This window comes from Stigmatopora nigra, chromosome 19 (assembly GCF_051989575.1).
Source record: "Stigmatopora nigra isolate UIUO_SnigA chromosome 19, RoL_Snig_1.1, whole genome shotgun sequence".
Lineage (NCBI taxonomy): Eukaryota > Metazoa > Chordata > Actinopteri > Syngnathiformes > Syngnathidae > Stigmatopora > Stigmatopora nigra.
In genome coordinates, this window is record NC_135526.1 from 286,114 (window position 1) to 304,553 (window position 18,440).

The 18,440-nt window shown below is 50.9% G+C and overlaps 2 protein-coding genes across 3 annotated transcripts; one reads left to right on the forward strand and one right to left on the reverse strand.

Annotated features, from left to right (window-relative positions):
• Positions 1-116: 116 nt before the first annotated feature.
• jade2 (jade family PHD finger 2) lies at positions 117-17,127 on the reverse strand. Of its 2 annotated transcripts, none has more exons than XM_077741040.1 (14): positions 16,915-17,117; positions 15,631-16,455; positions 13,469-13,532; positions 12,668-12,753; positions 10,384-10,541; positions 7,399-7,550; positions 7,116-7,327; positions 6,888-7,055; positions 6,699-6,815; positions 6,261-6,608; positions 6,015-6,179; positions 3,677-3,794; positions 2,479-2,645; positions 117-2,405 (listed from the first exon to the last, which is right to left on the reverse strand). In XM_077741040.1, the coding sequence occupies exons 3-14, from the start codon at positions 13,530-13,532 to the stop codon at positions 1,794-1,796; spliced, it is 2,367 nt and encodes a 788-aa protein (XP_077597166.1). In that variant the 5' UTR covers positions 15,631-16,455; positions 16,915-17,117; the 3' UTR covers positions 117-1,793. The 2 variants fall into 2 exon arrangements, with proteins under 2 accessions (XP_077597166.1, XP_077597167.1); XM_077741041.1 differs by having other exon boundaries at positions 2,236-2,405; positions 3,708-3,794; positions 16,915-17,127.
• cdkn2aipnl (CDKN2A interacting protein N-terminal like) lies at positions 16,947-18,363 on the forward strand. Its single transcript, XM_077741044.1, has 3 exons — positions 16,947-17,439; positions 17,898-18,029; positions 18,191-18,363. Exons 1-2 carry the CDS (start codon positions 17,225-17,227, stop codon positions 18,022-18,024), a joined length of 342 nt encoding a protein of 113 aa, XP_077597170.1. The 5' UTR covers positions 16,947-17,224; the 3' UTR covers positions 18,025-18,029; positions 18,191-18,363.
• Positions 18,364-18,440: the final 77 nt, after the last annotated feature.

Here is an 18,440-nt window from a genome sequence, read left to right on the forward strand (position 1 = left end):
CAGTCAATAAGTGCTAAGAAGACTTTCAAGTCTCGCTTTTGGGTTGAACAACAAACCTAACAGGAGGCTTTAGTTAGTGCTCTTTAAAGTGACAAATCAGTTGCTTTCCTACTTTTTGTGTGTGTGTGTGATAAAATCAGCGGATTCGTTTGTAAACTTGGTCCACAACCCCCCAAAAAACAATCTTCTTTGATTGGCTACAAGAATGTGAACAGGAAGTGTTAAGAAGTCCGTGGACAAACTAGGCGAGGCAAAGCTTTGCTTTAAAACCTGAAAATGTCGTTGATTAAAGGTAAACGTACACAAACGTTAAAGGCCAATGAGCGTGTAATGCCACTTTGTGCCACCGGGGGAGCGTGGGCGAGTCATCCACTTGAGAACATCTGTTGGTGAAATTAGCAAATTGCAACGTGACGAGCGCCCACAGTATTTCGCAGCTCGTTATCGTCGCGTATTTCATCTGGCTTTTAATTGGATTTAAAAAAAAAAAAAACAGGGGGTGGGGCTACAGCGCCACCTGAATATCTATAATCGTGGGTGTAAATACAAGAGTAGCCTAAACAGAATCCCTTGAGCAAATGAAAGATGTGAACAAAACCGGACAATCGCCCAAACGGCAAAGTAGCGCACGACACTTAGCTTAGCATGTACTCAAACACCAGGGCTAAAGACCAGCCTTCTACATATGTGATGCTAGGATGCTAGGAAAGACTGGGCGTGGTCGCCACACTGCGTATATTGGATGAAACAAAGCGTCCAAGAGGACCGTCAGGTGATCATCCGCTAGTGTTACGGACCCGTCGGGAACGTCCGCAGTGAGCGCCGGACTCGCTGGCCGACGCCCACTGGCGGCTTCCAACCCTGTTACACCAAAACTGCTCGGCGTCATCGGTTCAGCAGCGACACGGCCTCGGATGAGCCCAAACCAGACCGAACGAGACCGAGAGCTCAAAAGCTCCATTTGGGCCCACGCGGTGGGCGGGGCTCGGCACGCCGGCGCCGAGCGCTCAGTAGTCGTCCAAAAGGGGAAAGGTTCTCCACGCGCATCATCGCTTATCCAACTATATTGGTAAATACGTGAACTGTCGCACGCACGTCTCGACTTCTACGCATAAAAAAAAAAGCTCAGTCCGTATTTCGTGGAGCATTTTTCTTAAAACCCCTGAGATAACCACAGACGACCTTCAGTACAAAAAGAGCAACGTCTTTTTTAAACGGACGATTCGTCCCAGCGACTTTGTCGACATTACGTGGGAGTGCTAAATGCCCCCCTCTGGAGGCTGCTTACTGGCACTGCGCAAGTTGCGAAAAAACGCACCTCTTGGATGGTGGAGGTGACAAACGGCGAAAGGTCCGTACGTCCTTGGTTCAGGCACTCGAAATCGTGATTAAGGTGACACATTCGCCTTGATTGTAATAGTACATCAGATTGGGCGACAGCTGATTGGTCGGTGATTGTTTGGGGGTGGGAGGGGGGTGCACGATGGAAGGCACAGAGTTTATTCTAGGCAACCACAACAAAAAGAAAAAACGCCATTTGGAATATGGAAGAATGTTTTCCCATGTTATTTATGACTGATCTTCCCCAGGGAACCGACCTTTTCATGGCAGCCAGTGTGCTAATAACGCTCGCGAGCTGTGCTCTCCCACACCGACTGCTATTTGAAAGACCACCCCGAAAGCAGCCTTCCGTAGAAAAGAAGAATAAACGGAGGCCGTTTTTGTATTCCCGCCCGTGCCAAAATTAGCCAAGTCTCGAAGCTACATTCAAACAATGCTCGCGTTGGGGCTCCCTAGGACGCCATGACGCTTCGCCTCAGCAGGTCCTCGTTTCCGGAACGTAACGGCGGCAGGCAAAGTTTGCGGGCGCGGCCCGGGCGCGCCTCCAAGTCGCTCTGTTCCCCGTCGGAAAAATAACCGTCGCCGCGTAGCAGTTGGCGGTCCCGCGCCTCGGACGTGGCCCCGCCTCCCACGCTCCGCCCCCTGGATTTACCTTGGCGAGATGCGCGTAGCCGCGGCGAGGAGGGCGCGGCCCTCGGCGTCAGTCCGTGGCCGCCCCACGGGCCGCCGTCCTCCGAGATGTGGCAGGAGTCCATTTTGGAAACGGGGGGCTGCAGGTCCGAACTCCTGGTGCGGTGGCGGTGGAGGCGGAAGAGCCCGGGGGAACCCCTGGATCCGGCGCCGTGCCTCCTCCCCCGGGACCCGGCACCCGTCCACGGGGCCTCCGCGGCGGGGACGTTGGACGCCGGCGTCCGGCGCGGGGCGGCGCCGCAGGCGGCCGGGTGTCCGCGGGCGCGCGCCTTGCAGCCGCCTCGGGATTTGCGGCCCAGCTGGGGCGTCTTCCACGTGGACTCCATGGAGTTTTCCATCATGAGATTCAGCAGACTCTCCTGGCCCCGCAGGAGCTGCGGCCAGAGGCAAAGGCGTAAACGACGGGGTTCTCGGGAAATGGCCTTCGGGGCCGGACGGGAAGGTCACCTGGTCCGAGAGCAGGCCGTCGCCGCCGCCGCCGCCGCCGTTGCTTTGGTCCCGATGGCGCGAAGCCAGGGCCCACTTGCCGAGCACGTCGTCGGCCGTGATCTGCACCGACTCGGCCAGCCAACTGTCGAACAGGGACTTCTCCATGGGGAAGGACTTGGACAAACCTACCAAAAAAAGACAGTGACAAAAGTGATCCAAAAAGAACCAGCGAGCATCCTCCAAATACGGAATAGATTTGGTGACGTAGGCCATAAAGTACCAACTATGATGTCCACCTACGCAGAAATGCCATTGTAAATGAATTGGTGGTTAAAAACAAGCAAATGAATCCATCCAAAGTCCATTTCTTGCTATGGTGTTTGGGAATATTGTGCCGAGGAGGACAGCAGGAGGTGCTGTTTTGGTGCCTGCCGCACCGCCGCCCTTCCTCCCAAATACATGCACATAAACACACACGTTTGTTTCCATGACGCAGCATGCCTCCGAAGGAGAAGCCAGGGAGGGAGGGAGGGAGGGAGGGAGGGAGGGAGGGAGGGGGGGAGAAAAAAACAAGCAGGAAGGTAAACAGCGTGGAAGTGACGTTACGTCCGCCTTGGCGCCACACGACGGCGGCCATGGAGAAAAACGGACGGCACGTTACGTTGCCGTTTTAAAAGCCTGCTTTCCTGACCTTAACGTTTTTTTTTCAGAGCTCCTCAAAGCCAGACAGCCTTTACGACTGGAATAGGACCCATATTTGTGGAAATATACGTAGAATAGGTAGAACGAAATGTACTAATGTCTCTTTAAGCAGGGAGTCCCTGTCTGAATTGCATGGCTCCTTTCCTGCACTCTGCTTCCTCTTTCCTCCTCCCTTCTGGGCTTTCTCTGCAGGGACAGAGCATTATATACCCTGCTATAATTTGGAGTTGCATAATACTCGGGGACAAAACAAACAAAAAAAACAAAACCAATATCTTTCTAGGCCACTAGAAGTGGTCTTGCTTGCCCGCTGAGAGAGCCGGAGCAGATCAGAGAGGCCAAAAGTAAGCGCCGTCAGCTCGTCCCAGTTGGAATAGAAATGCAGTGCACTTCCTGCATGACAATACTCTTGCGCGCGTCCTAAAACAAGTGTGTCAAATAACAATGTCCCCAAAAATGGCCGCGCGATGGGACGACTATGACGGTGAAGGACATTGGAATTAAGAGCACTGACCTCCGGCCATGTCCTCCTCCAGGAGCTGTACCTGCAGGTGAAAGATCTTCTCCTGGAGGTCACACAGGCTGTGCTTCATCTTCTCCCGGCGCGTCACCATGTAGCAAAGGTTGCGAACCTGCAAACGGGAATGATCATCATAACACGGAAAAGACACTTGGAATCAATCGGGGACGTCTATCGTTGTTGACACATTTGTCCATTTTTTTCTAATCTTCGAAAAAAGTGGCCGGCGGCCAAGCCCACGGTGCCGCGTTAACTTGATTGTGACGCGCTTGCGTCTGCGGACGGACGGACGGACGGACGGACGGGCCCACTGTTTATCCGTTGATCTGGATTGATCGCTCCGCTCGGCCACGTCCGTCGCCGGGGGTGGGGCCGAGACGCTACTGGTAAAAATAGCTTCTCGACCGGGACACAATGTGCGGAAGCTACACTTGATTAGCTCGCAAAACAGGATACTTAAAGGCAGCAGAGCCAAAGCGTCGTCATTTGTTGACTTTGTCCATTCCTGGCATATCCAACAGACATTCTTTATCAATCCATCCATCCGTTAGCGCTTTGAAAGCTCAAATTTGATGGAAAAGAAAGCACATTCTCCTGCACAGATTATCTTCAATTGCAGTTTAACCAGATCAAATGGCACAAAAGGCTCCATTTTGGTTCAAAGACACCCTTTGGCCTTGATTTGCTCCATTCAAAGGCGACAACAACAACATCAACATTGACATCACTCTTGAGTATGGATAGTGCCCCCCATCGAGCGCCGGCTGACCGGCTAGCATGTAAATATCACGGCTATTGATCTGTAATCGGCCCGCAATCGGCGCAGCGACAGCCGGCGTTTAAACAAAGATGGAAGGTTCCCAACGGACGGCGGCGGCGGCGGCGGCGAAGCCAGCCGGAACATCAACAACTCATTTGTCACGGCTTCAATTGGCCATTAGTCGTCGAACGGCCGTAAATAATGGCATCCACGCGTCGATACGCCACGCGTTGACGACTTTTCAAAATAAGACTCGGCCTAAGGAGATGTTGTTCGGGGAACATTTCTACCGTCAAATGAAATTCCCTAGAGTGACGCGGTGACGGCTCTGCTTTTATTGAAATTACTGTTTGCCGGCCAATATGACTCATTTAACCTTTTTAATGTGCCAGAAAGGAAAAGGGGGGGGGGCAGTGCCGGTAAATCGTCGCTCACTTTAGCGGCGAAAACACGCTGGGATGCGTAAATGAACATAAGCCACCCCCCACCCACCCACCGTCTTATCAAAGCCATGCGAATTTAGGGTTCGGCTGGCCGTGAATTATTCATATCTCCGCCGAGGCCTGGGAAACACACAAGCGCCAATAAATATTTATACGACGACTCATATTTATTTCATTGCGGTATGACGGTGGCGCCCGGCCAGCCGACGATACAACACAAAACAGGTGAGAGCCATTGATTGAAGAGGCTCGCTGTTTAAGTGCGGCCGCAAAATCGGCTCCTCCTTTCGGACTAACTACGCGGACCTAAAGAAAAAAAGGCCATTTGCGCTGCTTTTCGCCATCCGTAAGCCATGGTAGTACGACGGAGAGGTCCCTACCCGGGCTCGATAGAATCGTATGAAAGTAACGCATGCAACAACTCGATTGAAAATAGCAACATATCCAATCTACTCACTTGTTACAATATTAATACTCAGTCATTTATTAGTCATGATATCATGCTAGCTTCATATACGGCACTTAAAACCACATAGTGGTGGCTAACTAGACACACTACTATCTCGCTTCTGTCGACACTGGATAGTTTAATCCAATCGCTTAAACGTCTATCTGCGTCAGAAGACGGCTTTTCGCTGTTGTGTGTTCAGGCTGAGTCATTCAAGCTCCCCCCCTCCCCACTCCGTCCCCGGCCCCCCCGTCGTTGTCCCCTGCCTGAACCTGAGCAAGTTACATAACCAGAGCGTCGACGGCAGACGGGAAGACGCGAGATGTGCCGCGCTAATACGTCAAAGCACTAAAGAAATCAAGTGGATTGTCCACTATCTGGCCTGTCTGTCTTTTTTTCCTTTGGCTCAAATACATCATTAAAAAAGGAAAATAAAAGGAAAGCGCGCTCCGTCAATACTTGGAAAGGGGAAGGGGGGGGGGGGGGGGGGGGGATAACATGTCAGCTTAGGAAATGCTTTTGTCCAGGAAGGGACGGCCACGTGATTTGCAACCAGAGCAAATGTTACAGACACTTTATGGACTCTCTTTGCCACGACAACACCACCACTAATCAGAACAGCAATCGCCTGTTGTCGTTGTCGTCGTTTTACGGTACTTGAGGGAATCGTCGGCAGCTCACCCTCTCCAAGTCTTGCCGCAGGTGCGTGAAAAGCTTGAGTCGTCGGTACAGGACGTCCTGCTCCTGCTGGGCCAGGTTGTCCACTTCGTCTCGTTTCAGGGTCACCAGAGGTTGGTTGAAGTTGGCCTTTCTTTTCAGCTTCCAGAACTGGTAGAGGAAGTCCACCTGAGGGGAATGGGATGGAAATCACAATTGGAAAATCTTCTTTTCCCCGTTGGCCACATGTTCTTCAAAGCGCCGTCCCACCTGCGCCACAGGCAGCGTGACGGCGTCCGCCACCTCGCCGGGGTCCACCAGCCGGTAGAACTGGTCCTCCAGTTCCTGGAGCTTCTGCTTCCTCTGGCTGACCTTGTCCCGCTCCAGCTGGTCCCGCTCGGCCCTCTCGGAGAGGGAGTAGGGCGGCGCTCGGGGGGCCTCGGCGGGCTCGGCCCGCTCGACGGGGCGCTCCGCTCGGAGCGCCCCGTCGCCGCGGTGCTCCAGGCAGAAGGACTTGAAGCGGACCTCGTCGTTCTCGGCCAGGATGGTCCTCATTTCCAGGCCGTGGTCGAAGGCGCAGGTCACGTGGAAGGCCACAACGCAAGAGGGCGTGGAACACTGCCCAGGCGAAGAGACACGGCTTATGTTTCGGGACAATAACGGGGCCGTCCGTCTCACGGTCGCCAAAGCGCGGCGGCCACGGCCTACCTGTATGCAGGTTCCGGCGTGTTCTCGACACAGGCTGCAGGACAGGGCCCAGCGGCTGGCCGGAATGTGGGACACCTTGGTGATGGGCTCCATCTTCTCCGGGCAGCCGATGCTCACCTAGTACACAAAGATGGTTTTTAGTCCCCCTTTTTTTGCTTTGTTCCCGAGGGGACTTGAGCCGGATCTCACCTCGGGGATCCATAAGGCACAGCTGACGTGGACCCACTTGGTTCCACTGCGGGTGGGCTTGAGGGCGCCGCCCCGCTTGGGGCACAGCAGACACTTGGGCTGCACGCCCAGGGCGCACGTCCGACAAAGCCAGTTGCCCTGCGGGACCTTCAGGATGCCGTAGCAGGCCTGGGAACGGAGACGGCGGCGGTCAGCGGAGGTCCCGGTGGCCATTTGCGCTCCACCCACCTGGTGCACGCAGACGTTGCACTTGTCGCAAAAGACCATCTCGTTGCCGTCCTCGCCCTCGGGCGAGCGGCACACGTCGCAGACCACGTCCTCGTCGTACTCGATGCCCAAGCCCTCCTCGGCCTCGATGGCCTGCCGCATCTTCTCCTCGCAGGCGCGCTCCAGCTCCACCAGGACGCGCTCCATGCTCAGCTCGTCCAGTTCGGGCAGCGCTGATGCCGGAGGACGCCATTATGTAGTCGTCCGCTCTCTCTCGAGACAATGAGCCGCCACGGAAACTCACCCATCTGCGCAAACTCCAGATTGGCCAGTCCCAACCAGGCCACGTCCGTGTCGTCCAGGTCGTAGCAGCTGTACGCTTGGACGGACGGGGGACACCGGTCGTCGTCTTCGTCGTCCTCGCGGGATGTCCCTAATATGGACTCGGGCAGTGACCTGCAAAAAGAGGAACGAGTCAGTTCTCTGCAAAAAAAAAAAAAAAAATGTCCCGCTTTGAGGAAGTAACTAATGATGGGGTTCCTCCATGGGACTGTCCACGTTGACCCCAAATCAAAGTCTTTGTGTCCAATTTGTTTGGAGAGGGAGCGCTTGATTTCAAAGTCACACAGCCATCAAAGTGGAGCCCGACCCGGTGAAAGTGTGTCAGAGGAGCGGTCGCGGGAACGTCCTCCGGGCGCTGTCTGCTCCGCCAGAGCGGGAAAGGGGGTCAGGAACTCGGCGCGACCCCGCCGCTGACGCTTATGGCGCGTGACGCAAGCCACTCACGCTGGGAAAATACACGCATTATTGTCCTTCTGAAAAACTCCCATTTGGCCCATTCAAAGGTTTCCACCCTTAAAGAAGCAGCCAAAAAAGGACAACTCATCAAAAGGGATTGGACATTTTGAAAATGAAAGCTGGCCACTTTCAATCAGAGTCAAAGCAGGCCACAATCAAATGGGCCCCATGAGCGAGCGCCGTGCTATTAAAACACGCTTTAACCGCTTCTTTGATGAGAACAAATAAACAGACGGACGCACGGATCTAATACAGGGATGAGATCATGATTAAATAACAAGGCAAACGGATACCTCGGCACACACACACGACCAGATGAGAGTGTTACGTAAGGCCGCAAAGAGGACCCAACGCTTCGCCGGTCGTCGTCGTCTTTCTGAACTGGGAAGCAACAAAAAATGTCCACTTTGAGGAACACCTTAGTGGCAGCCAGCCCCCTCCAAAAAAGCGCTTTTATGCGCTCTTATGAATTTATGCCTTCATTAAAAGTGCGGCGCAGACGCACGAAAGCAAATATCAAGCTCGCCAGCCCATAAATCAACAGCGGATGGTAAAAAAAGGAGAGAGAAAAAAAAGGAAGGAGAGCCATTAGAAGATGTCTTTGCCAAATGCAGAGCAAAGACTGAAAAATGACACACGCAAAAACCGCAGATGAACTCAATCATTTTTGCAGGAATGCTATTTCTCACTCATTGGATTCATTCAATTGTAACACGATGATGAGCTTGCATTATTACACAAATGTTGGAAAAAACAATGAGTTCATTAGCTTGCGTTTTAAAAAAGATTGTTGCATTCCTCCGCTTATTGTCTTATTAACATTTCAGTAGCGGAAATATCGGGACAAAATTCCAGTGGTATTGGCATTACCACTTGAAAGTGAATTCTTTCCAACGCTTGGCCGCAGTGTCGCAGAAAAGAATGAAAGGCCAGACATTGCGGAAAGATGAGCCGTTGGGAAAATCAACTGAAAAAACACTTGATTAACGACACTAAAAGTAAAAGTGTGTGTGTGTGTTATGGTGTCATTATTGGAATAGCTCGGTGGCTGGCGCAGTCTGGCTGAGAAAAGGCGGCTGCCCCTTTCTTCCCCATAATCCCCCTTTTATACCCCAACCTATCAGACGGGCCCCCTCCCGTCTGCCTCCATTTGTGTGGACGCCAACTGTCTCGCTCTCACAGCTAGGGGAGCGAACACTCACTCGCACAGCAAGGAAGGCCTTCGGAAACTAACTCTTTTGCCCCCGACCCTCATAAAAAAAAAATCAATACAAATCAACATACACACCACGTTGTCTAAAAAAAAAAAAACGGCATCCGCCAACAAGTTTGAGCAACGGATAGGGCAAAAATTGTAAAATAACATATCCATAAAATATTCTCCCGTCATATTCCGAGCGGGGCCACGGGAATTTACATTGAGCGGCCATTTGGTGCGCTCCACTGAGCCTGTTGTCATGGATATGGCCGCGCTTTATTAACACGGCTACTCTAAAGGAGCTGCTGCTGCCTGCCTGCGCCAAAATAATCTTTGACAAAAGGGTGAGGAGGGAGAGAGAGAGAGAGAGAGAGGAAGGAAAGGGGGGGGGTGAATGCGGCCACGGTTTTGGGCAAAGCGGACCGCCAGGAATGTTTTCATTCGCTCGAGGAATGAGACCAAAAAAAGTGGGAGGAGTGGGCGGAAGTAGCGCGCCGTCCACTGCGTTTGTCCTCATGGACGACGATGGGCGTCCATTCCCGAGGCGCGATACTTCAACGAGTTGAAAGGTATCTTTGGTTGACGACGTTTGTGGAAAGGCCATGGAAAGGCCGTGGAAAGGCCGTGGAAAGGCCGTGGCCTACTACTGCCCGCCCATCCTTGGCTGGGATGGGCTCCGGCACCCTCCCTATTTTGGTGAGGATGAGCGGCGGGGGGGGACCCCCGTTCTAGGTGTGCAGCAGTACTCAGCTGCACATTTTCTTAGGCAATGTGTCAGGCGGATGTGGCGAGAAGCGCCAGAAAGGGTGGCGGCCGTGTGGCTGAAAAAAAAACCCAGAAACATTTCCGTGGAGCCAACATAACTACCCACAATGCAGTGGTTCGCTCAAGTGGCAAGCACTTTTGTCTGGGTGGGGACAAGCAAGCCTCAGCTGACTGGGCCAACGTCCCCAAAAGATTCAAAAAAAGGCAGTTTTTGTGTTTTTCCCCCCTCTGACTGCAATCCAGTTTGAGGCGCAAAAGTATTTTCCTCCTTCTCAATTTTTCTTACCCGGCCACGGCCAGTGACATCACCACTAAAAACTCTTGGAGTGGAAAAAAAAAAAAGAAAAACGTTGCGCCTGGCTTTTGACAAAGTGCTCTTCACTTTTTTTCCCTTTTTCTCTCCCCGAGTGGAACGCAAAGTCAAGATTGAACGGGGCTCTGCGTAAAACGGATCATTTTGATAAGAGAGGAATCCCGTTTGGGTTAAGAAGCCCCCCCGGCCACCCCCCCACGGCCATTTGTTCTTACTTGACCACGGGTCGAGGGATGGCCTCCAGGTTGGCGGGCACCTGCACGCCTTTCTCCCACTCTTGGCGCCAAGGGTCGGACAGCACGTAGAAGTCATCGACGCCCAACTGCGCCGAGTCGGGGAGCTTCATGGCCGTGATCAAATCCGTGCGAAACACCTGAAACAAAAGCCACAGAGAATGATTACCTTATGATGGATTTCCCGATTTGTTATGGCGACATTTTGCGACATTTGGCGACATTTGGCGGCGGCTGAGCCGCGCCTCTATTTTTAAACGGCGCTCCAAGCACGCCTTTCTGCCAAATGAAAAAGCGGCGGTCACGGTCAGTGGGAAGCATCCGACCGGGACACGTCGGGGCCGGAAGTACGCCGTCAAGTCAATCGTGCGCGGCCACAAAACAAACGTGAACTTTCCGCCATTGGACGGCCCGTCTCGGATTGATCCAGGCGCGCAACACGTGACGGGCACGGCGGGTGACACGCCCACGCCAACGCGTGTTTCCGGCAGCCTGTGCGTGCGTGTGTGTGTGTTTGGCCTAAGTGGCTGGCTACACAGTGCTGAGTCACTTTCCAGCGGAGCACGGTGACAAAGTGCTTTTAAAGGCCAGCTGACATCGCACACACACACGTAGACAGACGCCCCGAAAGCACTTTATGAGGCCGGAAAAATAACATGTTTGAAACACGCCACAATTGTCAGTCACTTGAAAGCCCCTCTGCTATATTTCAACCTTTAGGAGAGTGAGCATTTTAGGCCCAGAAGAAAGCCCTGTTGTCCACAAAAGTGAAATGAAATTTTATATATATTTGCTCAACACATTTCATGCTACCAAAATAAAAAGGGTCCCAAGGGAGCAAAACTTGCTAAATAATAATAATAATTAAAAAAAAGGAAAACACGTTGTAGCTGGTCTTTTTTGCGACTGGAAATAGCGACGACACGAGCCGACGCGAGTTTTCACCTGGCAAAATGTTCTTAGGAGGAAGGATGTGGACGCCCGATCGCCATGGCGACCTAACAGCACGTCAGAGCAGATGTCGCCACTCAGACGGAGGAAGCTAATTTTAGCACCAGGAGCTTGAAAGGGCCCACGAGAGAGGTGTGTGTGAGTGTGTGTGAGTGTGTGTGTATCTGTGCGTATCCGTGTGTGTGTGTGTGTGTGTGTGTGTGTGTGTGTGTGTGTGTGTGTGTGTGTGTGTGTGTGTATCCGTGTGTGAGTGTGTGTGTGTGAGAAAGATGAAAAAGCTGATATTAATGGCCGTGGCTGAAAAAGCACAGCGGCTTTCCTGCCAATCCCTTATCCAAAAGATTCCAAGCGCAGCTTAAAAGAGACATTTAAAAGAGTCCATGTCCTTTGAACGCAAGGCTCAAATTTGGAAGCGCTCCTTTAAGTGGTTCGTCCCTTACGGTGGCCGGCCGCCGCCAAAAGAAGCCAAAGAGAGCAACTTTTCATTTAGTTTCACCATTATTTTGACGAGGATGACTTTTAGCAAGTCATTGACCCCGATATCATCTTGAATCCCTCATTTGAAAAGGGAACGTGGAAATCATTTCTTTTGAACGGCGCCTGCATGAATGGGATTTCCTCAGCGGCCGGGACGGCAATGGAAATGTCGCTTCCTGCAACGGATGGCGCTGCTTTTTAAAAAGATGCCAAATGGAGCGTCTCAAAAGAAAATATTACGCGCACAAATGAACGGCGCACCTGCCACGGCGCGTCAGCTTGATGGCTAACCCAAGTTCAGGCGGGGCTAGCCAACCCCCCAAAAATAGGAATTATTTTCACAATGCTCATTTTTGCCAAACGGTTCTTGATTTCAAAAGTTTGGACTCGGAAGTGTAGCTTCACTTTTTAGTGAAGTGGAGAGCCGCCCTTCTGAGAATGGAATATACTCCACAGCATAATTATGAAAATGAAGGCGCTGAGAGGAAACCAGGAACGTGCTCTGAAAACCTACAAAGAAAAAAAGTGGGTCACCGAGAAAGACGCAGACTTGAGCGGCCAGCCCCACAAAGCAGCCCCTTCTTCTCCATTCCCTTCTTGGGGGGGCACATCCACCCATCCACCCATCTATCCATCCATCCAGGCGCTAACAAACATTTGCTAAGAAGATGTGCGCCACTGGTGGAAAGCCAGCCATTCAAAAAAATATTTATACATAAAGCAATCAAAAGTCCCGTTGAACTCATAGCCATCCGATCCATTTTGATTGGGCGCCTTAAGACCATTTTTCATCATTTGTTTTTATCTGTCAACCTGTGAAAATGCCAAATTTGCTCACCTCCGAATGCTTCTTGTGCGGATGGCGTACCCAGGTGATGCTGGTTCCCGCGTTCTTGGAAGACCTGGACCATGACGTCACCTGACCTGAGACCATCCCACCGGAGGAAGAAAAAAAAAAATCAACACATGGAATTCAACCAACTGACTCCCATTCATAAAACTGGGTTTGAAAGGCGGCGGCTTTGACACTTTTGCCTCATTTCCACCCAATGACTTCCGCCTTGGAAGTGGCAACCTTCCAAAATAAAACCCTTCCTGTGCAAACACATGCGGTTTGTGGGCAACCAGTAGAACGAGGGTGATGCAGCACGGAAGGAAAATATGTTGAGTGGGAGGCAACACACACACACACGCACGCACGCGCACATGCACAGGCTGCTAATGATCACCTCACACATACGAATCCCGTCTCCATTAAAGTCACGCTCTCGTCTTTTCATAGAAATGAATCTTCCACTTAAGGATGCCGTCAAAGTATAAAATGTGCGTGCAAAAGAGACGCCGCCAACGTGTTAAGTGGAAAGAAAAGAGCGTCGAGGTTAGCTATGAAAAGGGGAAACCTCAAAAAGCCTCTGTTCTTCTTCACAGGACACTCAAAAGATGGACAAGAAAAAATATCTTGCCTCCAATGTACAATGAATGGATCAAGTCGAGCTGCAACTTAAAACTAGCCGGCGTAAAATAAAGAAAGATGCAATATTTTTGCTTGGGTGTACATTTAAAGGTGTAGACGCATGTAGTGTGTCACGGGGCGACCGTTTTCAACGCAATTCTGCTCCGCTGACAAAAACAAACTTACTGTCGGTGGTGTCGGAGTCGTTGCTGCTGCTGGAGTATTTCCTCCTCTTGGTGTCGCTCTCCATCTAACACGCAAATGCCCAGATGAGACCAAAGGAGAGAAGAAAAACAAAAACATCATTGGTCAAACTATTGCCAAGTGCAAAATACATTTAAAGTACATGGCAATTTATCAGAGTCAGTCGGAAAAAAAGTTGGCGCATCGCTGATTGGCGTGCGACGGGGACGGAATTAACTCCTCCCCAAAGACAAAATGAGCCGTCCTGCCCAAAGTACAAAATGTTTCGGGGCAAATGGGAAGCGGAAATGAATGCTATGCCAAAACTATGTGGTACTATGTACTATGTATGTATCCTAGAGAGTCATCCGTCATCCAGGCGTGACGCCCCCCCTCCCCCTCCCCCAATTCTCTGCCCCTCCCCTTCCCATCCCTCTTCCTCAGCACACCACGCGGTGGTCCTTACCCCCGTTTCGGCCCAATCGGCGCCCGCTACGTGAGAACGTCACGCCCACTGCGTACACGTGAGTCCTATGTGATGGCGAGATGAAAAACACGAATACTTGTAAACAAAATTCCGCCACACAGGACCCCCGGCGAGGGAGGGGGGCTTAAGGAGGGGGGTCTAACACACACACACACACGATGACTCATTTCCGGTTTTATATGCCGGAAGGGGCTCGTGTGTATTTGTGTGTGATGCTGAAGGGAAAAGGGGGCCGAGGTGGCGATGAAATGGGGGGTGGGGGGGGGGGGGTCGTCACGTCACAAACAGGAACATTTAACAAGCGCCTAGCCATTGGTGTCAAACCTAAGGCCCGCGGGCCGAAAGCGGTCCGCTGGAGGTACCCATCCGGCCCACCACTAACTCCTTCAGTGTACAAACACAATCAAATGCCTTATTTTGGGGGAACGCGGGTACCGTAAAACATGATTTTGTGAGTCGTGCAATCGAATAGGTGGGTGCACGCGGTCACATTATCTCTAGCACCCCCTGCAGTCAAAGCGGCGTCGTCCGTGAGTTAACGAGGAGCCTCAAAATGCTACAAAACAAACATGAAACAGCCTGCCAATGCCCACCCCCCAGAAGGTGGTCCTCCTTTGCTCTAGCCGGCATAATACATGAATACATTGTTCCCATTCCTCCCAGGCCAAACGGATTGGACGTCTATCCAGCGACTTAACTATGGAAGCGGTGCGTTTTATGGAAATGGGAAAGGTGCTGCAGTTATTTGCACGTCAGAAGTGGGGGTAAACGCCCCCCACTCGCAAACCCCACAACGCCCCCCCCCCCTTCCCCTTCCTCCCCTTCCTCATCCTCCAATGCCTGCTAGATCTGCACAGCACGAAGCAGCAGCAGGAGGAGAAGGCGGAGGTGTGGGTACAGGGCTTGCTCTAATTCCTAGATGTGTGTGTATCTATCTGTGTACCTTTGTGTGTGTGACGGCATGCTCTGCCTTCCTAAATGCAGAACTGCACCCCCCACGACCCCCCCACCCCCCGACTCCTCCCCCCTCGGTGTTAAGAAACCTGCAATTCCTCCGAGGACTGTGAAGGTGTACTCCCCACTGCGCATGCGTACCGCATCCGTGTCACTATGTGCCAAGTTTGTAGTTGCTGCCAATCGTGCACAGTTTGTTGCCATTTCACCCCGACAAAAAATAACACTTGCCGACCAGCGCATGCGTATTAACGACATCTGCTCGTCCTCTTTAAATGTGTTGCTTCCATCACGCACACACGCACGCACACTTTGACTCACAGAAATGGCACCGGGATGCCATCAGAACCACCAAGTGGACCTCTACAGCTCGCCACGGTGTCACAATATGTCCTTTAAAGGGATTACCGCTGTGATTAATGCTAAAAGGTTGCACGGGAATCACCAAAAGCGCCTCATCACTGCATCCCATTTCAGATGATTCATTCGCTAAACATTCTGTCATCAGATTCCGTCACATGTTACATACGACTGTACTCGTTGTGCTTTCGTTTGCGCTGCCCACGCGTGCACTTCCACTTTAAATGTGACCATTTCCACCACTCAAAGTTGACGCGGACATTTCCCACTGCTGCGTTCGAACGCAGATCTCATGACGGCCGGCCATCCAATGGACTTTCGTGATACTATTTACAATACACCTTAGTCATAAACGGCTGCTTACCTCGTTGTTCTGGGGAGGGGGTCCCAGCGATCAGGAGAGCGTCGAGATGCAAGCACATGTAAATGTTGTTCCTCTGGGTTAACTTCCACGTTGGGTTGACAGGACCCAGCCCCCTTCCCTTCCCTTCCCTCCCACCCACCTTGACAGTTTAGATGAAGAAAATAAATATGGCCAAAGCAAAAAGCAGAGGCCAAGAAGGATTCCAAATAAAATCCCGAAAAGGGGGCTGCGATGGAGTCAGGAGCGGTTCACGGAGACGAAGGACCGGGGTGTCGCCTCCGCCGCAGCCGCCGGTCAGTGCGCACTGAGCGGCTTGGCGTGCACAACATGCCGCTCACCGGGGGGGAAAAGCATGTCGCATTATTATTATTTTCCCCTTCTTCTTGGGCGAGCGTCAAAAACGGCTCGGTAAAACAGATGATAGGTTTCCAGTTTGTTTCGCAACCCTGCACCTCTCCTCCACCTCCTCCTCCTCCTCCTCCTTTTTCTTCTTCTTCTTCTTCTTCTTCTTCCAAAATACACTACCAGGCTACTACCACTACCTCCTCGTCCGTCTCTAGCCGGGCCGAACGGTGCTGGACGCCGCTGTGCATGAGACAAACGTTCCGTCCCTGCGTCCGGCAAAGCTTGCACGCTCCTCCTCCTCTCTTCGCTTTTTTGTTTTTATTTTTTTAAGAGAGAGGCCAAACAAACGGGGAAGAGGAATGGAGCAGTGGAGCCTCAGCTTGAAAACTCTTTTGGCGCCATATTTATGGCGTACTTTGAATTGAGTAGCACGGTTACTGCACTTCCTCGTTGCAGCCAATGATGAGACACCACCGCCCCCTGCGGGACAGTGACGATACTTCAGCAACTGTGCACGTCATTCTGTACAGGACGGTGGTACAAAATGTACCATCATTCTGACATATTTATATAATTAAATCTTAGGCTAGGGTGGTCTTTCTATCTATTTTAAATGATAAATAACACATAAATACACATGAATTTGTATTTTGACTTAATATTTTGATTGAAAAAAATGATAAAATGTCAATATAGTATATCCGCGTTTTAGACACACAAAACAGGATTTATCGTGAATATCTGCATCAAGATTGCAAAACACTGAATATCCCTTGATTTGTACAGGTCTTGACACAATTATCTTTGCCCCTTTCTTCTTACAAAAAACAGTGTAGAGTTTTATCACCATTGTATGCATATCTCTCTCAATCCTCTGATCTTTTACGTGTGACATAAAACACAGTCATAGCTAATGTGTTGTCAAAGTGCGTATTTCACCTTGCCAAAGGACAAACCCGGACGGTAGAATTCAATGTTCCTTCTGTGATTATCATCGACATGCGCTGCTAATTACAAGGGGCGTAATTGGCATTCAGAGGACGTTTCGGTGTGAATTTAAACTCGACCGACACCTCAATTGTCGTGCGTAGTTCATCATCGTTTCAGCGTTGCCTCGATGGAATTTTAGCAGCCTTGCAGTACTGTCCCCCATCGCTAAACGTCGCTGTGTCCCACTTTGCCTAGTTGCAAACAACATCCGGGGTGTTCCTGCCTCTTTTCCGATAGCACAACGTGCAGGCGCATCAAGATGTCGGCTGACGACGTGAATCAGTTTATCAAGACAAACCGCCGCGTTGCCAAGCAGGTGGAGACATTCCGGGGGCACTCGGAAAGCGACAAACACTGGGCGGCCCGCAGGGAATTCTTGTTGCGGAATATGAGCGAATTTGAGGGCGAGGGACAGATGGATAGGCTGCTTTCGTTGTCGATCGTGTGGACGAACAATAAATTCCTCGGCTGCCAGTGAGTGCATTTAAGTGTATATGTAGAACTTTCTTGTACACGTAGAAAAGCTCAAAACGGCTAAAAATGGTAGCTAAGGAAATTAGCACATTGTTTACAGTATTTGTAACCGTTCCATTATTTTTTCCCCCTGTGTTAGCCCGCATCACTTCCGGGCTCCAGGAATTGTTTCTCCAATTAGCGCATAGGTAGGCGGGAGAATACGATATACTCGCATTTCATTGGATAAAACGTTCGGCTTGTTTCTACATCCGGGAAATCTTGCCTCTTGTTTACTTTCACTAATCTGATAAAGCGGGGTTTATATTCAAAGATTTTTGTTGTTGTTATCATCATTGTCTTTGGAATATTTACCTAAATTATATATGCACCAGAAAAGAAGTGCTGCTGCATGACTGGAGTGGCGAGAGAGAAAAAATGACTAAAGACGTGGCTTGTTTGTGTGCATTAAATTGCAGGTACAGCGCTGAGCTCATGGAGCGAGTGAATGAAATGGCCGACGGCATCGAGGTGGAAGACGCACCAGTCTTTAAAACCAGAGATGAAATGGTCAAGCAGCAGCGGATGAGCTTCGGTATCGCCTGACGAGGGTAAATGTCAAAAACTGTTGCTCTTCTCATCAATGGGAATCCTCGTTCGCAACCATTTCAAATTATTCGGACGTCTATCATCGTCAATAGCATCCAATAGTGTATAATGAGATGTGTCTGTTTGTCATTCTGACTCGAGCATTGTTCTTTTGTATTTTTAGGGCCGGTGATGTACTCCTCTTGCCACCTGGAACGTAGCAAGACTTTACTTGTGTGATGAGTTCATGTGCTTGTCCATTTTTACTAAGAAATTTGCATAGGTAATGTAAGAGATGAACAGTGTGGTTATTCCAGTGTGTACATGTTTTAATAAACACTTTCTTGGTTAAATTTCTCTTGCATCCAGTTTCAATCATTTGTCCTCTAGGGGTCTAAAAATGATTTGTCTACAAGGGAGTGCCTTGCGGCCAA

What these genes read in the sequence shown, in the direction of transcription:
- jade2 (XM_077741040.1), bottom strand. Translation starts at nt 13,532, where the DNA reads ATGGAGAGCGACACCAAGAGGAGGAAATACTCCAGCAGCAGCAACGAC. An exon ending in GTGCCTTATGGATCCCCGAG is followed by an intron (nt 6,816 to 6,887) that starts GTGAGATCCGGC and finishes TTTGTGTACTAG; the next exon opens with GTGAGCATCGGCTGCCCGGA. An exon ending in ACGCCGGAACCTGCATACAG is followed by an intron (nt 6,609 to 6,698) that starts GTAGGCCGTGGC and finishes TCGCCTGGGCAG; the next exon opens with TGTTCCACGCCCTCTTGCGT.
- cdkn2aipnl (XM_077741044.1), top strand. Translation starts at nt 17,225, where the DNA reads ATGTCGGCTGACGACGTGAATCAGTTTATCAAGACAAACCGCCGCGTT. An exon ending in AATAAATTCCTCGGCTGCCA is followed by an intron (nt 17,440 to 17,897) that starts GTGAGTGCATTT and finishes ATTAAATTGCAG; the next exon opens with GTACAGCGCTGAGCTCATGG.